This window comes from Dermacentor variabilis, chromosome 4 (genome assembly GCF_050947875.1).
Source record: "Dermacentor variabilis isolate Ectoservices chromosome 4, ASM5094787v1, whole genome shotgun sequence".
Classification (NCBI taxonomy): Eukaryota; Metazoa; Arthropoda; class Arachnida; order Ixodida; family Ixodidae; genus Dermacentor; species Dermacentor variabilis.
In genome coordinates this window covers 32634838-32648619 of record NC_134571.1, presented here as the reverse complement: position 1 = coordinate 32648619, position 13782 = coordinate 32634838, and the positions used below count along the sequence as shown (strand labels likewise).

Here is a 13782-nt window from a genome sequence, read left to right as displayed (position 1 = left end):
TTAAAGGAACGAGCAAAGTGGTTCTCTCCAGAAACGGTAAGGGTGCAGGACTGGACACCGGGCTTGGAACCAGCGACCAATCGATTCCGATGCTCACCCCCTACTACGAGCTCGGCCGTGGCCTGCGCCGCCCTGCGTCCGTCCCTGGAAGCAGCGAAGCACTGCAGCATGCCGCCCTGGTGCCGGGCCACCGCTGCGACGCGCACGAACCCGCGCTCGAGCCGCTGGAATCCCAGCGGAAGCGGCGACCCGTTCAGGCGCCACTCGAGCGACGCTTCGGCGCTGCTCGCGTTGCACTGGAACGACACCGGGTCGCCGGCCTCGGCACGAACCAGTCGCGGACGGATGCTGACGGTCAGCTCGCCTGCGGACATGTGCCAAACAATTAACCCACACGAGCAACCGGCCATAGCTGTGAGCAGACAAGATTTTGCGCAAGTGCGCTTTTGTTGGATTCACTACGTTCCCAACTGCACATAGACGCGCCTCAGTACGGATATCTTGCATGATAAATGATCAAAATTAGTGTGGCTACTTCTGGGGCAGAATTCAAATTGCTTTTCCTTTGTAAGTGTTCCTTGTCACTCGCTGACATCCCTCGCTAGTAAATGCGTCCAGCATCATAACTGGCTGGAATTTTCTCTCGCGAACAATTCTGTGCAATGACTTTTAACGCGATAGCGCTAAGGGCCCCGCGTCACAGAAAATCCGGTGTCGGCGCCGGCGTTGGTGTCCCCTGATGAGCGAAAATTACCGTATATATTTAGGCATATGTACACGCCACGCCTTGCTATATGGCATGCGGTATATTCGGTTTATGCTGCCACACCATTCTATGACTAAAGTTTCTCATACCTTGTCTTACATTCTTGATAAAGTTATTCCTCAGAATTTTCAGAATGGCCACCCACAGAAAAATCTCATAGCACAAAACACCGAGAGTGCATGTCTTCTACAGCGAAGCTCTATATGGCTAAGGTAACGTGCATCTTTCTTCTCCGTGAACAAAAACTATCATCATCAATGGCTCATACCCCTGCAAACATTCATGATCCCGTAAGCAAGCAAAAAATACAATGGCTCATAGCCCCGTAAGGTAGAGGCTACAAGCACTCAGCAAAGTGAAACGAACAGTGCTTAAATTCTTTCTAATCATGCATACAACATACAGAAAACTGTCATCATCAATGGCTCATACTCCCGTGAGCAACGGCTCATACCCCCTTAAGCAAGCAAAAAATGCAATGGCTCATAGTGCCGTAAGGTTCATGGCTACTCCCTTTGAGTGAATTAGCTGCGATGACACTAACCCTGATGTCGTTGTTGGTGATCGCAATGTGGATGTGTTGGCACTGAAAAGGGAGCGATTTACGCATTCCTACCAACCAACCACCCTAACGGCGTACTTGCACCCATTTGACATTATCAAAGAATGGAGATTGAACTTGCGAGTGAAATAATGACTACCGATCAAGACAGTAAATGAGTTCGTACCTTTGTTAAAAATTATGTGTCTCCCTCCGTGTCGTCTACTAAACAGCTTCGCTGGTCAGCCACCTTCAAAGAGTTGAATGGCTCATGATATTTTTTTGTTAAATCTTCTCCCACTTAAATATTAAAAGTGCGAAACAGTAACAGAATCCTGAAACTATGTAATTTCTTGGCACATTTTTAGCACTACCTCCGGAATCGGCCCACGCAAGAGGCCGAGTTCCTTCCAGAAAGTTCGCCTTCGTGCACAGTGTTCGTCACCAGTGTTTTCCGGTGAACATTACTGTTACACAAGCTGCAATTGCGGGAAGCGTGAGAAGCAGTCAGAGATCTTTAAATGCTTTCGCGTTCGACTCTTAAAGGCGAAGCTCAAGCATCTTTCAAAATTTTTTGTTAATCCGGACCTTGGCGCCACGCATCGGAAATGGGCGCGTCCAGCAGGCATGAGCTTACAAACAGGCCTGGACTGGTGCATTAGTTTCTATGGGACTAATGAATGTTATTTTTCTTTGCTATAGGAAACGTAAGCGCGCCCTTGTAGCGCACCGTGAACTCTTACGCACCTTCTACCACTAGCCGGCCCAGGATTTCTCGCGTTCTGTATTTTTCTTTATCTTCTTTTCAGTAGCGTCTTTTATCAGTGCTTTCTATTTTCGCAATGCAAACGCGAAACTCCTTCTTTTGTTTGAGTTTTTCTCTCTTGCAATTACTGAGCAAGCGGCTGGCGCACTTCTATACTTCAAAACGAGTGCGGCATTTACCACACGGGTTTAGCAAAACTTGGCTTTCCATACGCCTATGTTTGGAAAAGAACTTCGGGCATGACATCTGTAATGCCTGGTGGTTTGTTTTCTATCACGTATTCTTTTTTTTTCAGAGGTAGTATTGCGAGAAAGCTGCCTTCATTGTTATAATTATAAATGTGCAGAAAGAACCCTTTACCGTTTTGATCTTGCCTTTTTTTTTACTACGAGTGAGCCGACAACATTGCTCTGGCGGCGCGTGCTTAATTAAGATATCAAAAAATGTATATCTAATGATGCTACAACGCGCCGGTAGCCACTAAAATAATCTGTCGTGCTTTTGTCAACCGCTTGTGGAGCGCAATATTCTTTGACAAGTTGACAAAGCTGCTGGTCAGGCACACTTGAAAGCGAAAAAAAAAATTAATTCCGTTGTCTAGGGAACGAATACAACGCGCCATGTCAGCGATCGTGCCCATAGTATCCAACTTAAAGAATCTAATACACAGGAGTTCACTAACAGGCGCCCATATGCAATGCACCCGTAATTAATTTACAGCTTTCAACCTGTTTTGTTCGACTGAAAAAAACGTCACTGCGAGCATGTTGCCTCCGAATAAGAGTTACTTTTACGACACCTACTCATTCCTTAATAGGAATGCCGGACAGTGCCGATTGTAACACATGTGTCGTAGGAGAAACCATGAAACACTCTGTTTGGGACTGCCCATATTACGAAGCTCAGAGGCCTAGCCATCAGACACTTAGATGACGCGCCTTTTACCGAATAAAAGATCCTGGGACCGTGACCTCGCGCGATTACGATGCGCAAAGCCATCAAAAGCGCTGCTGTGCTTCTTGAGGTGCATGAGCCTGTACGATCACCTGTGATAAACTGAACGATGAAGCGTTAACTTCTCTCCTGCTTCTCATATTCCAATCAAATTTTCTCCTTCCCCAGTGCAGGGAAGGCAACCGGAGTCAGTCTGGTTAACCTCCCTGCCTTTACATTATGACCTCTCTCTCTCTCTCTCTCTCTCTCTCTCAATTCAAGGTAGTTTGCCTCCCCTACGTTTAACTGGGCTTCAGTACCTCGACTTTATTGTCCTCGTTGGGCTTCACCGCGCGCACACTTCTCTCGTTCCAACGGCCGACTAGCTCTTTGTGACCTTTGGCGCGTGTGTAAGAGGCCATGCTCTGTCTCTTCTTGTCGGGTGTCCTGTTTCCCAATCTGGCGCATTTAGCAATCATTCATTAAAATCAACCAACTAGCCCCTCAAGATATCCTAAGTAACAGGCCAGTTTCTCGTATTCTTTCTTCGTGGCAGCTACCACTCTGATACGCGTTGTTAGGCAACACCAACTTCGGGATCGCCCACATTCTGCAGTATATTTACCATAGCAGCTAACGCTGCGTAAAAACTGCGTGATGGTGTACTGCCTTCTATACTGGCCCACGTCGAAGACGTATTGACGTTTCTTCGTCGGAGTACAAATGTCATCGTTATTTTAAGACAGACCGCACCCCATAGACTTATGTACGGACGACTGTACGTGCAACACTTTGTCGCAGTTTACATCACAAACAACGTTTCTCTCCCTTTGCTCACGCGTATAGCGCCTGAGTAGAACCCAGCAATAGGCATGTCATAAATTGGCGTCGAACGGCCGGCGTAGAAATAATAGCATCGCCGTCATACGATCGTTACCACCGCCATCGGCTTTCTTTTTTCCTTGCTGCTGTCGCTAAACACAAGCTTGCTTGACTTACACAAACACGTCAATACACCTAAGAACGCTTTGTAGAACCTCAAACTATGCTAGTTACCAGCCTACCTGCAATTGGCTTCGTATAATCTCGATTTCCACTGTGAATTGGATCGGTGCACTTTTTTTCTTCGCTCTCATGCATTATCGAGGTGCGACGTCCGCAACAACACTGGAAGCACTGCTCAACCTGCTAGTGTTCTAAGACGTCTTCAGCGCAACGCTAAACATTGTTATCGTGTTCAATGTTTCACTTTCGGGGGAAACTGCTTTTTTTTCTTCGTTTGGCCTTAAGTGTGCTCTCTTTTGGTCTTGTCGCACAAATGCAAGGGCGTACATAGCATGCTACGCCGAATACAGTTAGCGGGTGGTCAGCATCGAACGCGTAGTACTCGGAAACGAAAAGAGAATGTTTAATCAACACTCGGCAAACACGCGCTATTCATTACTGCCACAGGTGGATTTCACTCACGTCTGTTCGTTCGTCGTCAGCCCGAGCCATCGCATTCCAGGCTTTGTTGTGTTTGCGGTACCAAAACAAGCCCACCGATCTTTTCGTACCATATCAGGAAACCAAATAAAGAGTTTTCTTTGCTTAACCTAGCAACAAATAAAAAATAACTAAATATCACATGGCTCCGGAGAATGGTTCTTTGGAGAAGCGAATTTGCAGAAGCGCCTAGCGAATTCGGATATTGCTCCCAGCACAATGGCGTTGCTATACAAAGAGCGCCACACCTTGGTCGTGTGTATATTGTTTTCTCTTTCTTTCTTTCTTTCTTTCTTTCTTTCTTTCTTTCTTTCTTTCTTACTTTCTTTCTTTCTTTCTTTCTTTCTTGCCGGTCGTTGAACCGACGGCGCAGCTGAAGTTCAACATGAAAATAATGGTTATATTGTAATGTAATTCTGAGAGGAGGAAATGGTGTTCTTCTGTGACATCAATCAGTGATAAGACAAGACTTCTAAATTGCGCGCGTTCGCCATAATGACAGTGACCGTTCACTGACGCTTAATATAGGCGTGTATTATTTAAGAGTGCTCAACAGAGCCTACAGTTCTTTTTTTTTTTTTTGCTCTTCGTTTCGTATAAGCTAGCAACAAGCTACTGGCAGAGACATAAGTTGTCTTAGTGGCGCGATTTTAGTGTGTCACGCATTGATGCCCAGTCGCAGGAAATTTGCCCTGGTTTACTAAAGAGAGAGGGAGGGAGACCGCTTAATATCTGAGAGGTCGGCTTCAGTCGGTATAGTGATTCAGCATTGGGAAGTAAAATGGGAGTAGCATGAGAAAAATAAATTCACTGACGATTGCGATACTCGCTAATGCGAATTTTGAGCGCAGGTGTTTAGGTGTTTTGAATTCGCGATATACGCATATTGTGACAAAGAATTTGATTTTGAACTACAGGGTCCTCTCGGTGGTGACGCTTATCCTCTGCTAGCGTAGCTAATTTAGCAGCTGCGGCAGACGAAGCACTCCCACCGGTTTCGCCGCTCATCGTTCAGAACGAACTGCCTGTATTATAATTATACTGTCATGTGGTAGTGACAGTGAAGAACGGCACAGTGTGGAAACTGTGAGTTACAAATATAACTTTTTATTGGGCGAACTTGTGCCCAGAGAAACGAGTAACACTAAAGCACAACGATACAGCGGCCAGCAGAGTCGGCGATGGTGGGAAATCTTATCTGCGGGTCAAGTGCGTCGGCTTTTATAGGTGACTCGTAGAAGGTTCCAGTGTGCTGGTGCGTGTCTGGCTTCCAGAAAGTACTAAACGATTCGCGCCGTGCATACAGTCACATTTTAAAATATGCAAACCATGACTACCGAAACAAACGCGAATGATACCAAACCAAGCAAACCAAACAACCGCGAGCGAGGGCTGATGCAAGCAGACGATAGTACGAAACGGGTGGTCGGGCGGGTCCGCATGGCACCAGCTTCCCGCGCATACGTCACAAAAGGGGCCGCTCTCATTGGTCTCCATGATTCGCGGCTCGCGTCTTTGACATCCTGCTCTGAGTTCGCGCTTTCATCTTTCGCTGTGCTCGTTCGCCCGGTTACGCAGCCGACGCCACCGACACCGACGCTCGGCGCAAGAACGGGCGCCTAAAAGCTGCGCTCTAATATATGGGATGATGAAGAAGACAATAATGGCAATAACAACGAAGTTTCATCGCAGCTGCATTACGCTAGCGTATACGCCACATTACAGGTTCATGGAATGGGATCAATGGTCAGTGTCTGCACCTGCCTGCCTGTACAGCGGCATTGTTCCTCTGAACGACGCCTATAGCAAGCCTTAAAACACAGGATCGTCCGCTAATCGTAAAGCATAATGAAAGCTTTCTTTTCGAAATAAACTACTTTGTTTTTCTGCGCAATATCGACCCTTGCGTTTAAAACAGGGACAAGCGTGATTGATGGACACTCAGAAAGGACCGAGGAAAGGAAACATATATATATATATATATATATATATATATATATATATGCGGCGAAGAGCTTAGGAAGCAAACGAGAAGTAATGACCTATTCCCAGGTTATCGGCAAATGACCTCAAACTGTCTGGTTAGTTAGTAGTCCTAGTTGACACGAAAGCAACAGACAGTGCGTATTTTGCCGTTCACTTGGTGCCTCGTCTTCCTCGTGGATGGTGCAGTGCCATCGTCACGCAAGACATGAAAGAAATTCTCTGCGTACATCGAGGTGAACGGCGAAAGCCCCGTCTTCCTCCTCTTATCATTTGACTCTTTCTATTTGCCTCTTCTCTTTCTCTTCTTCTTTTCCTCTTTCTATTCTTTGTCTTTCTCCTTCCATCTCCTATTCACCTGAAATCTTTTCTTCTTTTCTTCTTCTTCTTCTTGTCTTCTTCTCTTTACCTCAAATCATCTCGGTAATCCCAATTCATATGCAATTAATTACGGGTCATTAGCAGTCATTATTCATTATTAATCATTACTACTCACTACTAAGCATTTTTAGTCATTTATACGCAATTGCAATTCTTGCAAGTCATCGTTAGACATATTGGTCCTTTCGTAGTCATTACAAGTCATTACAAGTAATCTCAGTCATTATTAGTCATTAGTGCTCGCTACTAAGGATTCTTAGTCATTTGTAATCAATTGTGGTCATTAGAAGCCGTCGTTAGACATGTTGGTTATATCATAGTCATCAGTAGTCATTAAACGTCATTTCAGTCATCTTAATCATTACTAATTATTACTAGCCATTCCTAGTCATTTCTAATCAATTGTGGTCATTACAAGCCGTCGTTAGACATATTGGTGATTTCGGTGTGTTAGTAGTCACTGGAAGTCAATAGTAGTTATTATTAGTCATTACTAGTGATTATTAGCCTCTATCAATCTCTATTATACCGTTATCATTGCCTAACTGTCACTATCAATCGTTTTCCATTCTTTAATGTGTCTTTAATCTGTTCATATGGCGTGATGACGCTTCGGCGGACACTCCTGCGGTCAGGTCTGCTCAGACAAACTCCACCACGAGCCTAGAAAGGCTTTAGCCTTAAAATAGGTATTATTTGCCCTTTTGCGTCAAGTTCAAATTTCGTCTTATTTCATATCATGTGCTGTCGTGAAATATTAAATCAGCGCGTTTCCTTTGCAACTTTTGTATACAATTTTCCAGATATAGCTGTTTTGATACGCGCCTTTATTGCATTGCAAAGCAATGTGGATCCCTTTTCACGTCACTTCATTACAAGTGAATGATGACGACGACATACTGACACATTTCTTGCATTCCTATCTTTGTAATACTTCTTGCGCCTATCGGGGTTTCTCCCACCGTACAAATCACACTTTATTGCGTTGCTATCGACTCAGCTGCCATCTCTGCATATGACGGAACGTCACAGTCACTGTTATTGAAACTGATGAAGCAACGCAATGTTTTGTATATCGTCATCACACGTTCTGCTAAGCAACGCAATAATAAATATGATGATGGTGATGATAATGATGACGATGATTAAATACAGAAATAATATCAAGGGCAGACACGACATGTCACCACCGAATTCATTATTGACAGAGACCATATGCACTATTGAGCTTTCATGGACAAGGACAACGGTAACCAATGCCTGAATTTAACTATTCGCTGGCACCAACTGCGTTGCAGTGGCCTGGCTTTTTATGACCATTCGTCCACGTTGTGCTCAGCGCATCCGCAGAGAATAAGGTAAAGGGAAGCGCGAGAGATGAGCCCGGCTACAGTCATGCATGACGCGTTTCGGCGGTGGCAGTACGGCGTGTCGCCACATTTCTCTAATGCTAATCGCACTGCCGCCGACATTCATCGCAAGATGGGTTCTGTCAGTATTGCTTCCAAGAATCAACCTTATACATAAAAACTCGGCAAGTTTGGTCCTTAAGTCGCAGCTTTCATATCTCGGCTTTCTTTCTTTTTTTCTCTCTCTCTCTCTTTGCACCAGTGCGTGAGGAGGATGTGAACGACTGAAACACGGCAACTTGAATCGCATGGTTTCAGATCGCGGCCCTCTCATAAATGTTGTGCCGTCGGAGGTCAAGCTGCCGACCGAACCGCAAGCCGTAACATCCTGACTGAGCGCTTTCGTCGACCCGAGGCTCCCCCAACCCCATCGTCGCCGACTGGTAGAACGGTCGATTAATCGATCGGTATATCGCTGAATATTTATGCCCTCGAAACATAATAGGAAACTTGTTCAAAAAGAAACATTGCAATTACGACGCTAGGCCCGTCGTTTATTATTCATAATGTTTATTGATTAGAAAGTTGGAAATAAACCAGGGCTTCCTGCGTTAAGAAACAAGTGCGTTTTGACGATGCAGACAACAGAGTTGTGGAGTGGGGCCCTCTCCATTCCATTCCCACTACTGGAATGGCTGAGTTGAACCATTCCATTCCTCCGATACCAGTAAATGAACGCTTTAGCAATCATTATTTACTATTTGTGCTTGCGTGCCCACATAACCAAAAAAGCGTATTTTTGGGGGCTCAACAAGGTTACTAACAAATGTTACGTAGATTTTCTTTTAGCATAAGAAACGTGTTGATGCCTCTAATCTCACCACTATCGGATTTCTTTGCGAAACCCCCGGAATTTCTTCACCATGGCTTGGATGCTGATGCCTTGCCGAATAGCTCACGCATAAAGATAGCTGAATTACGTGCCCGATGGTGGGATGGAGCCTTGGTACGGGGTACCGAGGTTTGGTACACAGCAGCCCGGTGCTTTAGTAATTAGGCCACAATCGCATGTACGCTTCCATCGTGCTATCGCCTACTAACTCTAGGAGATGCAAGCAGTGTGTAGTCATACTGTGTAGGTTGGGTGCGCCAGAGCGGATATGCGCATGCCAGTTCTGATTACACCATGACGCAAGATTGAAATGCGCAAATAAATAATATTTCCCTAATGATAACGCTTCATGAAATCGTCGCTTCACAAAGGTAGAAATATGCGCGCAGGACCCGCATACATGTTTTTAAGTAAGCTTTTTTGAGGATTTTGGTGTCTTCAAAAATGTTTTTGCCTGTGTGCTGCGAAAATGATCATCAGGCCTCAAAAAAATTATTGCGAGGAAACTGGGATGGTATAGAGCACCTGCCTCGTCAATACAATATTCCCACATAAAAACATTTTTTTCGCCAACAAGATGGCACACTCGATACAATTACAAGTATCATAGAACTAGACGAAGAAATTTATAAAACAGTATTACATCAACTTTATTGCTTTGCTTATCAAATAGCGTCAAGAAACAAGCTAGCTGCATGGGTTAGAAGTCATGAATATGTGATGTGATTGTAAAATACGTTGAGTTGTGGCGATCATATTATCTTGAAAGTATTTCAGTTTGGTGACAGTCTGAACCGTGGTCCATTTTTCGAAGCACCATCTTCGTTACATCGAAAAATGTGACGATACAAGCAAAGGCACACTCTCTAGGCTTTTTCAAATCCATAATTTCAAAAATTGTCTATAGTAATCAAGCCGTTCATAAGTGAAATGATGCCTCGTCGTGTTTACGCGGTATTTCTTCAGTTTAGGATTAAGCCGCACCTCACACCAATTTCCGACATCGTGGGGCACCGATTGTTCATATAGTATAATATAGTATAGTATAGTATAGCATAGTATAGTATAGTATAGTATAGTATAGTATAGTATAGTATAGTATAGTATAGTATAGTGTAGCTGCTAGCTTGTGGCCACCGAAGTTTGCTTCCCTTTAGCTGCACATGTGTTCGGTGTTTCATGAATACATCCTACACTGAGGCTTAAAGGGAAGCTGAAGAGTCTGTGGAATTCAATAAGACGCTCATATACGGATGCGGGAACCTTATAAACCATGTAGGTAAAATTTGGGGGTTTTTTTTCAATTAGGAGCGACGTAATCGTCGGTTAAAATTGCGCTGTAGCTCCGCCCCCCGTCGAATGCCGCGCGCTGCTGCTGACGCTGACGATGCGAGCGGAGACCGGAAACCGCGGTGTTGTGACGTCAACTTTAGTGTTTTGTTCCTTCGCAGCCTGCGCGACCGTGCCTGACCGTGCTTGTTTCTGCGTGCGTGCCATCGTAATCTGCTTTGATCGACCCTGAATTCCTTTGTTGGTGCGTCTGCGTGTATGTAGAGTGGTAGTCAACGTGCGCAGCATCAACTGAAGTGGTGGGCCGATCATGCCGGCTTTCTGTGCAGCCTACGGTTGCACTAGCACCAGCGACCGCGACGATGTTGTCTTCCATTGCTTCCCACAAGACAAGTAGCTTTTAACGAAGTGGGAGGCTGCTGTGAAGCGAAAGAATTTCAAGCCCTCAAGAACAACAGTGCTGTGCTCCAACCACTTCTGTGACGACGATTATCACGAGAATTTATCATTAAAACGTGCGTTGGGTTTGCCAGTCAAGTCGGCTCGTCTAAGGCCCGGCGCAGTGCCGTCAGTGTTCGCGTACACAAGGAGCGTACACACGAACTCGCCCAAACCTGGATTTTGATTTACTGCGAGCTCCTTCGTGTTAGCACGCTGAACGGAAGGTGCATGTTTATCCCCCGCCCTTGACGCAGGTATCGTCGCAAAGCGCCGCGAATTTTCTATTTGCATGTGTGTTGTAAAACAGCCTGCATGCAGCTACCATAACGCAGTGCAAATGTAGAGTTTGCATGTGCTGGAAAGCCGGCGCACGCCAGGACGCTACGCTCCCCCCTTCCTTCACGCACAGCGAGAAACCGACCGTCTCACGTAGCCGACGGAATTCGCCGCCTTTACGACTTCGGTTACGAGTAGTGTACGGATGGCGCACAGATGAAGGTCACTACACGTACTGCATGAACCGGGAAGCTTTTCACGCGTTTAAACCGTCTTTGTAGATTGCCGACAGCTTTGGACAGCGCACAAATGCCGACGATCGCATCCCCGCTTACGTTCCACGAGGAGGCATGCAGGAACACAACACTACAGTTGTTTGAGCGGAAACGAGCTCACTAGATCGGCGAAAGATCGGCGAGATCACTAGATCGCTTTGCAAAAGACATACTCACCAAAGAGCATTTCCAATACGAGGAGATCCCAAGACTTCGCTTTCGTTCGCGTCGAAAGCACTGCTCGCACCAGCATCGTTTGCTTCTTCGAGAGGCCGGCTCTTCGCAAACGGCTCGTACATGTAGGGAGTAACGCCGAACTCCTCAGAAAAACGCAGTCTCTCTAAATTTTCTATTACCGTCTCAGAAAAACAGCACCAAACTACCTGGCACCGCGCTTCATGTGTAGCAGCAGCGGTCGGTCACTAGAGTTGACGTCGCGAGGCGCCCGACCAATCACAGGCGGAAACGAGACGCGCGAGCTGGGCGTGTCCGCTGCTGCACTTTTCGTCGAAATAAAATTTATTTGCGCTTTCTTTCGCTCAATTTCGATACGATATTCGAATTCGGAGGGTTGAAAACCATTATGTACACATGTTCACTCATTTTTTCTGGAGAACCTTTCAGATTCCCTTTAAGCAAAGCTTGCACTCTAAATAAGGCCCACCATATCCTAAACTGTAATTCGTTCGAACCTACACTGCGCAAGGCAAATGAAAAAATAATCTTACACCGCTGCGTAGGCCATGTACTCAGATACATTATTTTATAAATTTGAGGACTAACACAGAAGCGAAATGCGTTGATATTTGTTGCAGCGCAATCTCTTTTGTTTCACATTTACTGGTACATTAACGGGCACCAATTTTCCCGGGGCATTTGCCTGACTTCCTGTTGTCGCTCCTTCTGTATACTCAACCATCTCCCCCCCAAAAAAGTCTGTCGCGCGTTCTAAATTGCCGTAGACTCGTGCAGGGTACAACCATTAGCGACATTGCATTTGGCCTCCATTCTTTTGTCGTAGGGCAAGTGTGCTCTCACTAAAGCGAATCATATTTCTTGGCAACCAGAGGTTGCTGTCTTTAAAGCTAATTCATTATTGTAGCGCGGGATGGTTTCCATGTCTTCAGAAGTAACTTTTGTAGAATAATATGGTGTTTATATTTACCGCGGCCGAGGTAGTCACTGATAGGTAGGTACTGAAAGAGCCGGTAGAAGAAATGCAATATGCGCCGGTTTGGTGACCTCGCTCAACATCAGCACTTAGCGTAGCAGGACTAAGTGCACATTCGATTCCAGCTTCATTCCAGAATCTCGGGTTCGCCTTCTGTTCCCATTCCATGTGTCCAACTTTTGCCATCATTTCATGCCTATTCCATTACACGTGTTTAAAGATGTGGAATGATTCCGGAATCAATTCAACTCCAGAGTTGCCACTCCGTAACGCTGATAGACGCGCCCATTTTCACCCACTCAAAAATCATAAGGAATTGAGGAAAGCCATTCGATTCGTTTAAATGGCCGACTTCGGGGAGACAGCAACCAAATTAAAGTGGTCAGGAGTGAGTCAGCTGCGCAATTAGACATGGCCCCACAGTCGGGTTATGATAGAACACTCAGCCAAAACACATAAAATTCTGTAATGCCTTAAAGCGGTACGGAAAGTTAGGACAAACACGTGAGGTTCATCGAGGACCACAAGTATGAGTTAGTGACGACGGTGTAGATGCGTTGACGATCTGAGTGAATAGTGCTGAAGCAATCGATCAATCGAATAATTACTGGCTTTTCATGGACAGAGTGCGTCTGTCGCCGACCGGAAGAAACCGAGGTTGAGTTTGTGAACCCAAATAACTAAACGCTGCTCAGAACGACCAGGGGGTAGGTTAGCTCCGACATGCATTCAGACCGAGATATTGGTGATCCATGAAACAAAGCTAGCTCGCACTGACCGATCACTGAAAGCTGAAGCGTGGCCTTGGCATCTCCCATAGTGTTTGTCACCACGCACACGTACTGCCCTTCGTGTTCGGGCTGCGTGCCTCCGCTCCAGTGCAGGACACCATCCAGCGCTGTGGGTGTGGTCGAGGTTGGCAACGGCACCAGCCTCTGCCCCTGCTTCCGGTACCACCTGTGACCGCAAGAGCATAAACTGGATGTTACCCTAGAGGTGGTCATCCATTACGCGCCTCCGACGAGGCTGCCTGTCATTCGATTTACATCTCTGAGAGTCACGTATCTCCTGCGACCAAAGATTATATATTAGCTAAGCAATGGGCATAGCAATAGACTCAAAGGAAAAAAAAAAAGATGGATCAGGTGTTGTGCAATACGAAGGGGAGCAGATAATGGTTACGTAATCAGTGATTACAAGTGAGTGAGTGAATTTCATATACGGATGCACCCA

The 13782-nt window shown here is 45.7% G+C and overlaps 1 protein-coding gene across 1 annotated transcript in view; it reads right to left on the bottom strand.

Annotated features, from left to right (window-relative positions):
• The window catches only part of LOC142578893 (cell adhesion molecule Dscam1-like), a 175901-nt gene that overhangs the window by 41001 nt on the left and 121118 nt on the right, over positions 1-13782 (bottom strand). Inside the window, exons 6-7 of the mRNA XM_075688563.1 lie at positions 13328-13506; positions 98-364 (exon numbers count right to left, since the gene is read on the bottom strand). Coding sequence (XP_075544678.1) covers positions 98-364; positions 13328-13506 — 446 coding nt within the window. The remainder of the gene's footprint in view (positions 1-97; positions 365-13327; positions 13507-13782) is intronic.